General features: G+C 37.2%; 1 protein-coding gene across 1 annotated transcript in view; it reads right to left on the reverse strand.

Annotated features, from left to right (window-relative positions):
* LOC136886224 (uncharacterized) overlaps positions 1-15,535 on the reverse strand; it is a 905,658-nt gene that overhangs the window by 304,902 nt on the left and 585,221 nt on the right. The window contains exon 4 of the mRNA XM_068231034.1: positions 12,126-12,235. Within this exon, the coding sequence (XP_068087135.1) occupies positions 12,126-12,173 (48 nt within the window). The 5' untranslated portion in view covers positions 12,174-12,235. The remainder of the gene's footprint in view (positions 1-12,125; positions 12,236-15,535) is intronic.

Below are 15,535 nucleotides of genomic sequence, written 5' to 3' on the forward strand. Positions count from 1 at the left end.
TGAGTCTAGGGATGGTTTTATCAGAACGATTCTGCTGTCAAGGGCAACCATGCCTAACTTCGCCCATAAATCAGATTTCAAATTACCTTCAGCTAAATGAGTGAAAACGGTGATGTTCAATTGTTCTACATGAGTTTCTTGGACTTACGATTCTTTGCACAAAAACTTGTTTTTGAATTAAAAAGGTGTTTATAAATATTACTGATGGTCTAAAATAATTTGTTTTTGAACATTTAAGCTTGTATTCAATAAAAAAAAATATATAACGCGGAATTTGTTAGTATTTCCTTCTCTTTGAACTATGATCTACTTTATTTGTTTGTTTTCTTTTTCAATTTTTCATTAACTTTGAATGAAATGTGCGACCGGAAGATGCTGATGGATTTAAATAATATTTAAACATCATTTTCTGTGGTTCTAAAACAAAAGAATTCAAGCTATTGCATTCGAGAAGAGGCTATTATAAAAATGTTAACAATTATCGTAAAAAAGTGATTTTTTTCTGAATTTCGGCAAACTACAGAGTACGTGAGTGACTGGAAGAATTGAACTTATTTTGTTTCTTTTTTTACCCATTTTATTCTCCCCAATTCGCAACTTTTCCGCGGTATTACAATTTGGAAAAAAGAATTTGAGTTTTTTCGGCCCACCCTATTATGCAGACGACACCGACCATAACAATAGCGATTCTGAGAATTGAGTTAACATTAGATGATGGATTTAATGCACTGGAGGTAAGATTGGTTTTGAATTTTTATTAAAATACAGTACCACACGCTTTTACTACAGTACTGTAATAAAATGACTGTGTACAGTATTCAGTTCAACAGTAACCAAAAAAGTTTCATTATTTCATATTGCTTTGCGCTTTGTTGAACAAAGCAATGAATCTACACCAGCTGATGTATGGTTGATTAAACGGTGGCGTAACATAGCTGAACGACAGCGCTGCACCAAGAAAATTCAGAAGAAAATCACTGATTTTATCCAATCAGTGACATTATGTAAACATTTTAATGTTAATATACAGTATGCATCTTTGCTCAGCAGAGTTCATGCAGTTTTATTTCGACATTTAACTTCCGAAAATATTTACCATGTGTCATCCGAAAAAACGCATCAACCGAAGTGGCGGATAAACGGGGTTCTAATGTAGTAGAGTGAGTGTGAGTGATAGTGCACATGATAATAGTTGTGTGAAAAAGCTAGAGGTGATTGAAAAGAGTTTGCTTTATAAGAGGGAGATGACAATCTCTAACTTTTGCTCATAAAGATTTGTATTAAGTAGATTATGTGTTACATTTTGTACATAATAGAATTTATAGGCAGGATGGAACTGTATGGTCATTCAAGGTTACTAAATTCAAGAATTCAAGCATTCAAGATCTAATGCTGAAAGCTGTGTGGATAATTTGAATGATACAGATGTGAGATGTGAGAAAGGGTCTGTGACCTGTATGCTTGCATTAGCAATAGATTTGTGGAAGAGAAAGCTTGGTGAGATTGTGGCATGTTTTAAGAATAGGGATTTTTTGAATATGCTCTGTGTGTTCCAAATGAAAGTTTGTTTGAATCTAGTGTGACAGAATGGGAAGTGAGCCTACATATGAGTTGACTAAGATTTTGCAGGTAGGTACAGTATTAAGAGTAACAATTTATGTACCTTAACCTCCCAAACAGTTTGGGTTGCCAACTAGGAGGGGCGTGCCATTCCAGCTGATGAGTCCAAATGGCATGTCTGGACGAAACTCTGCATAATGCACACGGCCTAACCACCCAAAAGCTGGTTCTATTCCTGTGATTTTAAGATCTGCGGCCGTGAAAGCCTTTTTTGATATTATATTAAAATACATTATAATTTAAACACTGAAACTGTAGTTAAGGAAGATGGAAAAAAAGTGGCAGCAACAGCTTAATGGGAATGGAACGATTACATGAGAGATTTAAGTTTTGCAAGAAGCACATTAGGCAGCAGAAGGGTAAGGAAAGTGATTAATTTCAAGAAGGATATCCTCATATGTCTAATGGAGATAAGTCCACACAAAAAAGTTTCCAGTTATTTCAAGGACAACATTCTGTTACTAAAAAAGGTAGGAATGTGTGCATATCAGCTGTGTAATGTAGATAATATCATCCTGAAGGAGTACAATGTTGTAAATTTGAGGAAATATGTCAATTAGGATCATGTAATATGACAAGTCATCTCTCATGGCAAAATGAAAATCAAGATGTATAAGGTAATATATTGTTACGTGTATGTATATCACGATGATATTCATATATCAGATTTGGTAAATTTGAATATAGTGTCATGATTGGTATAAGTGGAGGAAGTTGTGTTGATCTGGTTTTTGTGAGTATAATTTCAAGCAAATCAAGGGGATATTTTGTGAAATGTTCATATTACAAACCCTAAACTGATTCAATTTAGCCACCATCAATTAGGATTGATGTATGTATATTTTATACAGTGGCATATTGTTATTAGATTCAAGATTGTACCTGTTAAAATCAATATATATATTGTAGTTGACTGAGATCAGACAACATATTATTTGTATATTATATCTGTAAGGGGTCAGGAATTGTGCAAGTTGTTGTATTTTGGGACAAAGTACCAAGGACATGGCTTATTTTATGACTCAAATGGAAAATTTGTTTTATGTAAGAAAAGAATAAGATGCACCAAATGCTTGGGTTGCACTAGCAAGCTCTGCAAACTTAGGGTGTGGCCGAGCCTCTAGGTATAAAAATATGAACATGTAATTAGGAAAAGACTTCTGATATTGCAGCAATGAATAAGTGAGGTCTTGACTTTGCTCACACATAGGGTTGCCATGCGTCCTGAAAAAGCGGGATTGTCCTGAATTTTAAAAAATCAGAGCAAATTATTTAAAATTTTGCTCAAATGTTTATGAAAGGGAATGGATTATTTTTGGTTGGTCATCCTGAAGCAGTGTCCGACGTCATTACCTGACGTTGTCATGGTAACAGGCTTGACCTACGCTAACGCTATCATCTTCCACCCGGGAGCAGCGTGTTGAATAATGATGAAAATTATTTTCTATCCATGTTACATAATAAATGAGTTCAGTTTCTAAAGCAATGTAAATTCAGTGAGCAATATTCTGAATTGCTTAAATTCTCAGTTCTATTTCTGTTTACCTGGCCATAATACTTGTGTAGAAATACTTTTTCTTTAATGTATTCATAATGGACAGATAACAGAAACAGACTGAAAGTAGAATCTGTTATATCAATATTCTTGCTGCAATACAATTTTAGAGAAATGTCTTGGCAGGAATTTCATGATTACATTTAAAAAATGATGAGAAGCTAAAAAGTGTGTCAAGTTCAGATAAGGTATGATTGGTATCAGCATCAGGGCACTTCTGTATCATAAATATCTTTAAGCAAAGGTAAATAAATGCTGTTTTTAGTTTTCACTTATTTGTGTTATTGAGAAATGAGCAATTCCACGTGAGCTGTCCCACATGTTACTTAAAAATCAATACAAATAACACTGAATATTATATAGTTTTGGAGTGGTCTGTAAAGTAGGTGTTTTACATAAAGTATGATTTCTTATTACATATTTCTCTAATTGATTTTTAACATTATCATCATATAACAAGTGTCTTTTGGTAACGGACGGGACAGTTCGTATAGAATTGCCCAATTACACTCGTTGGAACCATACGCACCGACTTTTTTTCTTGAGCACGGGGGCAACGATGAAAATATCAAATATCCTTATGGGAGCAACAACACGATTGCGTTCCCGTACCACTATATGTATGGGGGCAAGTGCTCCCGTGGAGTCGGCGCCTATGGTTGGAACTTGTCAACGTTGGTGTCCTGAATTTCACCCTGAACCTTATGGCAACCCTACTCACACATTATATTTTTCTTTGTTGACAGTGCAGATAAATGTGAGACAGTGATTATGTCTAAAAGTTGATGACTTCTGAACTGATATTGCTTTTCTAGCATCTTTACACATAATCTAATCCACAGTGTAGAGATTAGTTTGTTGCTACCAGTTCTCATTAGTAAAATGCATCATGTAATGGTAGTGTTAATCAAATTCAATATGCTACTAATCTTCAAGACTAATAACTCATTTTTAGACAACTATCCGTATGGTGTTCAATGAGCTCAAGTCGAGTTCATCAACAACGTCACTGGAAGCTGTTTGAATCACGGAGGTAGAACGTGATGGTAACTATTACGTATCCGGCATGGTATAAATCTACAAGACAACCCAAAACTTAATTAGAAATGTTTGAGGACAAATTTGGGCCTGTTAAAATGTTAAAATTAAAATACAGCAAGGAATTGTGACAGAGGAACAGGGGAGAAGTGTATAAATTGTATACACATGTTATGAATGCCATTCTGATCAGAATTTGTTATGTTCTGGTATGACGTTTGAGAGGCATAATTGAATATATTACTTTTCGATCGATCGGACAGTCGGTTGGGCCGTCGGTTGTGGAGGAATCTTTGTGGCATGCTATTCCTCAATCTATTGTTTTCAGGAGGTGTTAGGTAAGACCCAATAGAATACCAAATTTGCAGTTCATGAACGCAACCTAAGATGAGATTTTCATTTGCTCTACCACCACGTTATTTAAATTTGAGTGATCATCTGGTGACCTCTGGTTCCCATTTACCCAGATTTTCCTATTATTATTTATTTTCTGTTTCACTTTTTTCCTTTTTTTTAAAAATTTGTTTTATGTTGTACCGACACAGATAGGTCTTATGGCGACGATGTGACAGGAGAGGGCTAGGAGTGGGAAGGAAGTGACTGTGGCCTTAATTAATGTACAGCCCCAACATTTGCCTGATATGAAAATGGGAAACCACAGAAGACCATCTTCACAACTGCCGACAGTAGGGTTTGAACCTACTATCTCCTGAATGCAAACTGATAGCTACGTGACATAAAGCACGCAGCCACTTGCTCGGAATTATTATTTTTGTTTTTATTTTTCACTCCTTTTCACCCTCCATTTATTATTAATGAGTAGAATCAATAAGTTACAAATGGTGCCCAACTGTGAGGTAAATTATTATAGTTATACTAGCTCAGCTCATATCTGCAGCTTCGCTCATGAGGATTTCGTAATTTTATAAAAGTACTGGTTCTGCACTAAGACATTATCTGAAAATTCCTAAAGTATAAAAACTCACCAAAAAGTTGAGTTTCATTTACCCTAGAACCTCTTTGTAAATACGTTTGTGACTGGAACATGCAACATTGAACTGTATATGTGAAAAACAGTCCTTTCTCAAGTAGAAAACAGAAGATGTGTGTTTATTTTTAAAGGAGATGCCAAATACCAATTTTCACGTCTGTAAACTGTCAAATTTTTTAGATATACTCATTTAAACAATTCATCCCCCTTTTCACCCCCTTAGCAATGGAATATACAAAAATCCTTCCTTAGTGAGCACGTACACTGTAATAAAAATGTATCCCCAAAATTTCATTTCTGTATGTCCAGTAGTTTTGGCTTGGCCATGATGAATCAGTCAGGACTAATAATAAAAACAGCAAATACTCAAACATGAGTAAGTTGATCTTTCAATTTCATCTGTGGGTCTTGAGATGGCTGCATAGCTCAGTGCAGGAAGCACACAATTTGTTGCAATGAGTGCAGGCATAATTGGGATGTTGAACGAGAAACCTTCCATTTCTTCTGAGAACTTCCCAGTCTTTCTTTCATTGTCTCCTGTCAATGTCAGTCGGTCTCCATCTTTCTTCATTACATTACATTACCTTACATTACATTACATACCAGTACCCTCGAAGAGGTACAGTCCAAGGCTGATGTCTCCCAATTATTTATACCGATATTGCAACTTGTGATATTTGCTTTAATCACATCTTTAAAGAGTTTTCTTGGAATTTCGATACCAAATTTACCCAGTGATAGCTAAGAATATAATATTTGTCTGGGAAGGCGGTTGTTAGGCATGTCGACCACATGGTCCATCCAGCGTAATTGCCACTGGACAATCATAGCTTCAACACCAGAGGCCTTAATCCCATCCAAGACACTGATATTTATACACTTGTCTTGCCATGTTATTCCAAGTATTCTCCTCAGACATCACTGGTGATATTGTTCCAGCCTTTTTAAATGTTGCCTATAGTTTTATTTAAAGTTAAAAACTTCATGATTGTTCCGTATTGAATAGAGAAATAAGAAGATGTACAATATTATAGGGAAGGATCCACCTTTCAATACTCCGTAGTAAAAAGTAGTTACAACCTGTTGATCTGCTTATGAACTTCAAATATATTTGTTTTCGGCGCAAGATAGTGATGTTCTGTTTACTCTCTTGACTGTGATTATTGTGTTTTGAACATTAACTGAATTGCTACGATATGATACAATGTTAATATTTTGCCTGTGTTCAATATATTAGTTGTTTTAAGATCTTCGCTAATTGGCTGATGATGACACTTGAAATGTGTTGAAACCGGTCCCCAATAAACAGGTTGTAACTACTTTTTACTACGGAGTATTGAAAGGTGGATCCTTCCCTATAATATTGTACATCTTCTTATTGTTGCCTATAGGTCGTCCAGCATTCACAACCATACAAGGTGGGAGTTACAACTGAATTGTACATGAGGATTTTGGTTGCAGCATTTCATTTATATTGTGACTGTCAAAGAAATTAGCTCTCAAGAGCCAAACGATGTACCCACATGGTTAATTCTATGTTGGACTTCTAGGTTAATATCTGCCCTTGAAGACCTACACATGGAAAGGTATTTACAACTCAAAGACCTTCTCCATTCATGTTCTTGACTTACTTACTTATTTCCTGTATCTCCTAAGTGGAGCATAGGGCATGATGCCCATTCATGTTCAGTGAAGATTATATCTTCAGTACTTCCTGACTGAAAGCATTCTAAATGAGTATCAGTTCATCCTCCGACTGTGTTACAATGGCACTGTCATCAACTAAAGTTACAGCAGATGTTAGTGTTCTTGCTCTTAGTCTACTCAAGTTGAAAAGTCTCCCATCCATTCTGCATGTTATTTGTATTCCTCGAGAAAGATTATCTTGCAAGTATGAATGCAAGTATAATAAACTGTATTAATGTGGCAACATATAGGGAGAAGAAAGTGGGAGCAATCATACAGCCTTGCTTAACTCCCGGGTTAATGTGGAATGGTTCTCCAATAAAATGATTGCTGACAACTGCTGCAGTCATATCTTTGAACCCCAAACTCAAGATCTTCCATAGAACTTCATGGTTTACAGAATCAAATGCCTTGGCGAGATCAATGAAGGCAATACACACAGGTTCATATTGTTCTTTGCACTTTTCCTGCAGCTGCTGTGCAGTGAAGATCCGGATAAGATTTGCTAAAACTCAAGCAATTAGCTTACCCACACAAGATATTCCCCGATAATTGCTGCAATTTGCTCTATCTCCTTTCTTGAAAATAGGAATTACTAGGCTATTTCTAAAATTAGGAGGGATTTTTTGGTGCTCTAAATGTTAAGAATTAGTACATGTAAATGCCTTGCCAGTTCTTCACCTTCTTCTGTGAGAGCTTCAGATAGTAATTCCATTAGGACCAGTTACCTTGTGCTGCTTTGCTTCAATAAATTGCTGTTTTAATTTTATCTAATGTTGGTAAAGAAGCCAAAGACAACTCTAATAGGAGCTTGCTGTATGATATTGTACACCTGTTCATCAATGGCTGAATCTTGATTCAGTAACTCATCAAAGTGTTCTTTCCACCTGTTCATAACAGAATACTGATCTTAAAGGAGAGTAAAAATATACTTTGACCAGACTGGATTTTTACCATTAGTGCTGGGGCATTAAACTGCTTTTGTAGCTTGGAAAAATGAATGTAAATGCCTGGTAGATTTTGCAACTCTTTAGACTTAAGGCATCTACTACTGTTTCTTTATTTCATGAAACTTTGCTGAACTTTTGCTTTAGTAAGATGGAAGATCACTTTCTTAGCTTGCGAGTTAGTGAAATATGAAAACTTTCCAGTCTTTACAACACACAACAATTTCAATAAAAATTATAATACTATAAACATACCTGTAAAAAATACACACTACTGTACAAAGAATGACATGTTCGTTCTACAACAACACTTTCAGATTCTATCGAATCACTTAAAACATGCGTATATATGTACAGTATTGTTTACGTTGCGTAAACATTTTTCTCTGCTTATCTAGACTGATGATGCTACGTCTGTTGTCACCAAACACTATGGTCATGGAGAGGCAAATGGAAAGTTTTGAGCATAGCACACTATTTGCGGAGAGGGGAGGGGAAGAGGAGGAGCGTGTGGAACATCTTGGATCCTTCTAATTGGATATAATAATCTAGTATACTGTACCGTGGAGAGGAGAGGGGGAAATAGGAGCGGAGCGAGTGGAGCGCTGTGGAACCTTCTTTCATCAATGAAGAGGGAAGAGAAAGTTATTAACCTTCTTCATGTTATAATATACTTTTATGTAATATGGAAGCATGCAAGTCAATGATTTTTAGGTAAATAAAAGTATGGAATTGAAATAGAGAGCATCTATTAGATGTTATTATTACTTTGACATTTGCTTTATGTCGCACCGACACAGATAGGTCTTATGGCAACAATGGGACAGGAAAGGCCTAGGAATGAGAAGGAAGTGGCCGTGGCCTAAGGTACAGCCCCAGCACTTGCCTGGTGTGAAAATAGGGAACCACGGAAAACCATCTTCGGGGCTGCCGACAGTGGGGTTCGAACCCACTATCTCCCAGATGTGAGCTCACAACTGCGCGCTCCTAACCGCACGGCCAACTCACCCAGTAGATATTATTATTATGATAAATTATAATTTAAAGAGTAAGTGTTGTCAGATGTTATGTGAGTAGACCAAAGAGGGCAGAATTTTTTAAGTGTGTATGGTCATTTAGGTTGGTTACGTTAGCTTTTTTATGTGATGTAAATTTCAATTACTTCCTTTATATTCAAAGATTTACTTTTATTTTCGATGTGTAAAATTGTTAGATCTGTGTTGATGTCTGTGAAATGATGTGAACTGTCGTATATGTGCTCCCCGAAGGATGAATGCCGATTATATCTGATCATGTTTTTGTGTTCTTTGTATCTTGTGTGGAAATTGCATGTTGTTTGACCTATAGATGTGGCAATTCAGTTAGGTCCTTGGCACTAGAGTTTATAGACTGCCAACTTTGAGAAAGGGTCTTTTTTGTGTAGGTTGCACTTGCTGATGTGTTTCTGCAGTGTGTTGTTCATTCTAAAGGCTACTTTCAACCTTGTTTCTTGAAAATATTAGCTTCTTTATGTGTGTTCTTGTTAACCTCTTAACATGAAAGCCCGAGTATACTCGGCATTTTATATTTTTATATAAAATAAAATCCCGAGTATACTCGGGAATGTCGCTCATTGGTCGGTACCTAATTTAAAAGCCCGAACATACTCATTTCTTGTTGTTTCTCAATATTTCCGCCAGATGTTTATGAAATTATTACTTTAGAGTCCTATTTTTGCCAACAGATGTCTCTGACTCAACCGTAGTGGATGTCGGTGACTCAGGCAGTTCGTTTTTGCGGCTTTCTAGCGATGTAGCATTGTGTGTTGATCCTTGCTTTAGGGCATTTCACATAGCCACAAACATTTGAACAGTATTGAGTGTCATGTTGTATTACTTGCCATCTGTTTAGTGCTGTGTTATTTATTTTAGAACCCGTAAAAAATATCACAAGTATACTCGGGATTTTAAAGCAGGAACTTTTCAGTGGCTTATATTTCATTGTTAAGTTCGAAAAATGTATTTTTATTGTTACCACTGTCATTAGTTTTCAATAAATAGCCCATTTTAACAATAAAAAAATTAGGTAAAAAAAAGATCACAATTTTGTAAATAATTGGTATGTTAAGAGGTTAATGTAGTTGAGAACCAAGTATTTTTCCCTGTCATGTGTGGTGGTTTCTCGGAGATTTTTCTTAGGTTGTGCCCGGAGGATGGTAGCTTTCTTTCACGATTTCTTTAATGAGTTTTATCTCTTCATTGAAATCTGTTGTGCTCATTGGAATGGAAATAGCTCTGTGTATCATTGTATTCAGTCCTGCTATTTAGTGTATGGGTGGTTCGACTCGTCAATAGTGTACGACGTCTGAGTGGGCTTTCTGTATACTTTGTAAGACAGGTTGTCATTATTCCTGCTGACTGTGATGTCTAAATAGTTTATTTTCTTGTTATTTTCTGGCTTCATTGTGAACCTGATGGACTTGTGTAAAGAATTTAATGTTTTTAATAACTGGAGCCCATTAATGATGGCATTATCATATATGCATATTATATCATCTACATATCTGCTCCAGTGTAAGATTCCTTTTGAATGCTGGCCTGTTAAGATGATATTTCCAAATTGTTTCAGAAAAATGTCTGCTATTATACCTGACAATGGTGAGCCCAATGCTAACCCTTCTTTTTGACGAAAGATTTTGTCGTTGAATGTAAAGCAATTTTGATGTAGTGTTGTCCTAAGAAGGCTAATAATTTCTTTGGTTTATTGTAGTGAAGTGTTTTCTTTAAGAAGACTTTAGATAATTTTAATGGATTCATCTACTGGTATGTTGGTGTACATGTTAAAGAAGTCTCTCTGTTATTTTAAGTTTGTTTAGTTCTTTAATTAGTTCTAGGCTGTTTTTAATTGATCTGTCTTTTTTAAGTGAAATTTTCTCTTTTAGAATTTGGTTGAGTTCTTTGTTTAAATTGTAACTTGGCGCATCTTTAAAATTTACTATTGGTCTAATGGGACACGAACTTTGTGTATTTTGAGGAGGGCTCTTAGTATGGGGAGTTCGGGATTTTGATGGTGAGACTTTCTTTTCTTGTGAGAATAAAGTCTGTTTCCTTGAAAGGTTGTTTTATTTTGTTTTGAAATTTATCTGTAGGGTCACGTTGCAGTTCTTGAATTCCAATGTTCTTTAGTTTGTGTCAATTTGTCATGGGCTTCAAGGCCTTTCTCTTCTTTGTCATCAGAGCTGCAATTTCTTGATCATTTTCATCAAACCAGTCCTGATGTTTACTAGTCTGATGGCCAACAGCATCTTTGCAAGCATCCTGAATGACTTCAAGCTCTTCCAGTGCATTTCTCAATATCACAAGCGCTGCTACAGTTCTTCTGTTGTTTCCTCATCTGATAAGGGACAGAAAAGAGCATCATTCTATTCAATTCATATATCTGACGGGTCTGTGATCCGTCCAACAGTCATTAGCTCCTATCCTAGCTCTTGCAATAAGAACATCCCATAGATTTCCTTTGCAGATTATCACATAGTGTATGAAATGCCAACACTTTGATGTAGGATGCAGCCATGATGTTTAGAAGTGATCTCTGACAGAATATGGTGTTATTAATGATTAGTCCATGCTCACCACACTTGGAGAGAAGTCAGACTCCTTTATTTTTCTGTTTGCAAGTTGCTTTACGTCGCACCGACTCACACAGGTCTTATGGCGACGATGGGACAGGAAACGGCTAGGAATGGGAAGGAAGTGGCCATGGCTTTAATTAAAGAATAGCCTCAGTATTTGCCTGGTATGAAAATGGAAAACCACGGAAAACCCATCTTTAGGGCTGCCGACAGTGGGGTTGGAACCTAATATCTCCCGAATACTGCATACTGGAAACACTTAAGCGACTGCAGCTATCGAGTTCTGTAAGAGTCTTACTCCACTGGAATTTTCTTTGCCTATTCCCTCCTTACCAATGATATTGATCCACACTCCGTAATCCTTCCCCACTATAGCAATGAGATTGCTGAGAAGGATGATTTTATCTTGCTGACTGATGTTTGATAATAAGCCATCCAAGTCTGAGTAGAAAATCTCCTTGGTTTCATGCTAATCAATCACAGTCTTCAAAGTCATTACACATTCATTCTGTACTGTTGGGAGGTAATTAAACTAGTAGTAGTACATATAGAGATGTTACAACTGATTTTTTTTTTTAATTTTAGGAGAGCGGAACTATTTAAATCTTCCTACCCTTCCATGGACGACACTTAAATAACTTTATTCTCTGAATTGCTGCACACTATATTATACGTTACCTCTGGTTCAAGCCCGTCTCCTGGGTGCGTAGACCGCGGTCCGCTCATGTTCACGGCCAAGCAGGGTCAGCTGCACTTCAAACGAGTCACTTCATGCACCATGCTCAAGCCTGCAACAATACATAGTTAACAAAAAAGGCATTAAAGAATTTTGAATCCACGCCCTCAAATTTATAAAATGAGAGAAGACAAAAAGATGCACTGATATACTGTAAATCTAGATAAATTAATAACCATAACATACTATTTGAAGGCTTTAGGATAAGCACTAATGCCACCAAAATGCATACAATATATGAGCGCAAGGGTAAATGATGCAACACCAGCAGGATTAGTAAGCACAGATATTAAGCATAGCAGTGCAGCATGTACAGTTTAGGTTTCTGACTGTATCACTATGTTTGTATGTAAAACTTTCCTGTCTTATTTATTCAATACATAACCCGTTAGAGAAGAGATCCTCACTTGGACTATGTGCAAGTAGGGTAGTTTCCTGCTTCGTGAATTTACCGAGCTCAGAACATTTTAAGCAAGCCTCGGACCTATGGGAGTTACGGAGTCCCACTCCCATTTGACAGGCGAGGGACTCCTTGGAAACAACTTGGCAAACAAAATGGAATTCGATGTGGGGCTATCAATATTAATGGGGCTTATGGAAAAAAGAAAGTAGAACTGGCTGAGTTAGCAAAAAGGGTGCATCTGGATGTGCTAGGAGTAAGTGATATTCGGGTAAGGGGAGATAATGAGGAAGAGAGAGGAGATTATAAAGTGTACTTGATGGGTGTTAGAAAGGGAAGGGCAGAGTCTGGGGTAGGGCTCTTTATCAGGAATACCATTGCACGCACATAAATGAGCGAATGATGTGGGTAGATTTGTCATTTGGAGGAATCAGGACTAGAATTGTCTCAGTGTATTCATCATGTGAGGGTGCAGATGAGGATGAAGTTGACAAGTTTTATGAAGCATTGAGCGACATTGTGGTCAGGGTCACCAGCAAGGATAGAATAGTGCTAATGGGCGATTTCAATGCGAGAGTTGGAAATAGAACTGAAGGATATGAAAGGAGGATTGGTAAATGTGGGGAAGATATGGAAGCTAATGGGAATGGGAAGTGTTTGCTGGACTTCTGTGCTAGTATGGGTTTAGCAGTTACGAATACATTCTTCAAGCATAAGGCTATTCACCGCTACACATGGGAGGCTACGGCTACCAGATTCATAACAGACTATATCTTAACCGACTTTGAATTCAGGAAATTTGTTACGAATGTACGTGTTTTCCGGGGATTTTTCGATGATACAGACCCCTATCTGATATGTAGTGAACTAAGTATTTCTAGGCCTAGGATAGGGAAAGCAAAATCTGTCTGCAAACGAATAAGGGTAAAAAATCTTCAGGACGAGGAAATTAGACAGAAATACATGGATATGATTAGTGAGAAGTTTCGAACAGTAGACAGTAAGCAGGTTCAGGATATAGAAAGTGAATGGGTGGCATACAGGGATGCTGTAATAGAAACAGCAAGTGAATGCCTAGGAAATACTGTGTGTAAAGATGGGAAAAGGTGAACATCTTGGTGGAATGATGAAGCTTAATGGCTTCAAACAAGGGCTGATGCAGGCAGGGATTTGTATGTAGATGAAAGAAACGGAGCGAAACAAATAGTTGTTGAATCCAAAAAGAAGTCGTGGGAAGATTTTGCTAATAACCTGGAAAGCAGGGGCGTATTCTCCTTGAATGCAAGGCATTCATTGCATGCGTTATGATAACACAAAGAACTGTCTGATGTACAATTTTAGGTTGTTTCAAATCAAATATTAACGATTTCATCTCTCAGAAGTTCAAAAGGTCCGCGCAACTGTATAGTTCCATTGCTTGACTACATGTGGTGCTGGTGTGGTCTCGCCGTCTATTCCACTCTAGAAAGAAAGAGACAGCAAATGGAGGAGTTAAGGATGTAAGGCATTCAATCTTAAAATTGCATTCAGTGGCAGATGTAGTTCTGAAACCCTCCGAATGATGTCGCTGCAATTGAAACTTGGTCAGAATTTGTCACCCCATACCCATGCTATCCTCTGCCATCTGTTAGCAACTTGGAGAAAGTCGGCATGTATACTGTAAGTTTACAGCGAACGGGACCCACAGATTACCCCCCTAGCGAGAGCCCAACGTGATGAAACTGACCAATTCCAATGGGGTGACTTACCTCCAGTGCTTGAGTTGTGGCTAACTAGCGAGTTGATTCATTGTGTGTTTTGCTGATTAGTGAGTTCATTCTATGTGTGCTGTTCCTGTGCTATTCGTCGTTTTCGGTGTTTTATTATATTTTGTGCACATGTGGTATTAACGATGGATGAGTCTAAAATGGATATAATTGTAAATCAGTTTGAAAAGCTATTTACTGGCCGTTCGTTTGATGAAAATATTCAAACAGTTAAAGCCGGGAGACCTCTACCTTCCCTCGTAAATTTAAAAACAGAAAACAAGTATTGTGTATGCACGTTCAATCCAGAAACTTACAGTAAAGCTGTTTGCTTCGAATTCACCTACATGTAATTAGGGTGAGTAGAATTGAAATTTACTTAATACATTGTGTTAACTGCATGGTTACTAGTTGCATGCCTCAGTGGAGATTCCAGGACATGCTGGAAAGGCTAGGTCAAGCAACAGGGAAACCTTTCTGGACAGTAATAAAGAATCTTAGGAAGGGAGGGAAAAAGGAAATGAACAGTGTTTTGAGTAATACAGGTGAATTTCTAATAGATCCCACGGAATCACTGGAGAGGTGGAGGGAATATTTTGAACATCTTCTCAATGTAAAAGGAAATCATCCTGATGGTGTTGCGAACAGCCAAGCTCATGGCGAAGAGGAAAATGATGATGGTGAAATTACGTTTCAGGAAGTGGAAAGGATGGTAAATAAACTCCATTGTCATAAAGCAGCAGGAATAGATTAAATTAGACCCGAAATGGTGAAGTATAGTGGGAAGGCAGGAATGAAATAGCTTCACAGAGTAGTAAAATTAGCATGGAGTGTTGGTAAGGAACCTTCAGATTTGGCAAAAGCAGTAATTGCACCTATCTATAAGCAAGGGAACAGGAAGGATTGCAACAACTATCGAGGTATCTCATTGATTAGTATAACAGGCAAAGAATTCACTGGCATCTTGGAAGGGAGGGTGCGATCAATCGTTGAGAGGAAGTTGGATGAAAACCAGAGTGTGGTTTCAGACCACAGAGAGGCTGTCAGGATCAGATTTTCAGTATGCGCCAGGTAATTGAAAAATGCTACGAGATGAATAGACAGTTGTGTTTATGTTTCGTAGATCTAGAGAAAGCATATGACAGGGTACCGAGGGAAAAGATGTTCACTATACTGGGGGACTATGGAATTAAAGGTAGGTTATTAA

The sequence above is a fragment of the Anabrus simplex genome, chromosome 1 (genome assembly GCF_040414725.1).
Source record: "Anabrus simplex isolate iqAnaSimp1 chromosome 1, ASM4041472v1, whole genome shotgun sequence".
NCBI classification, from domain to species: Eukaryota; Metazoa; Arthropoda; class Insecta; order Orthoptera; family Tettigoniidae; genus Anabrus; species Anabrus simplex.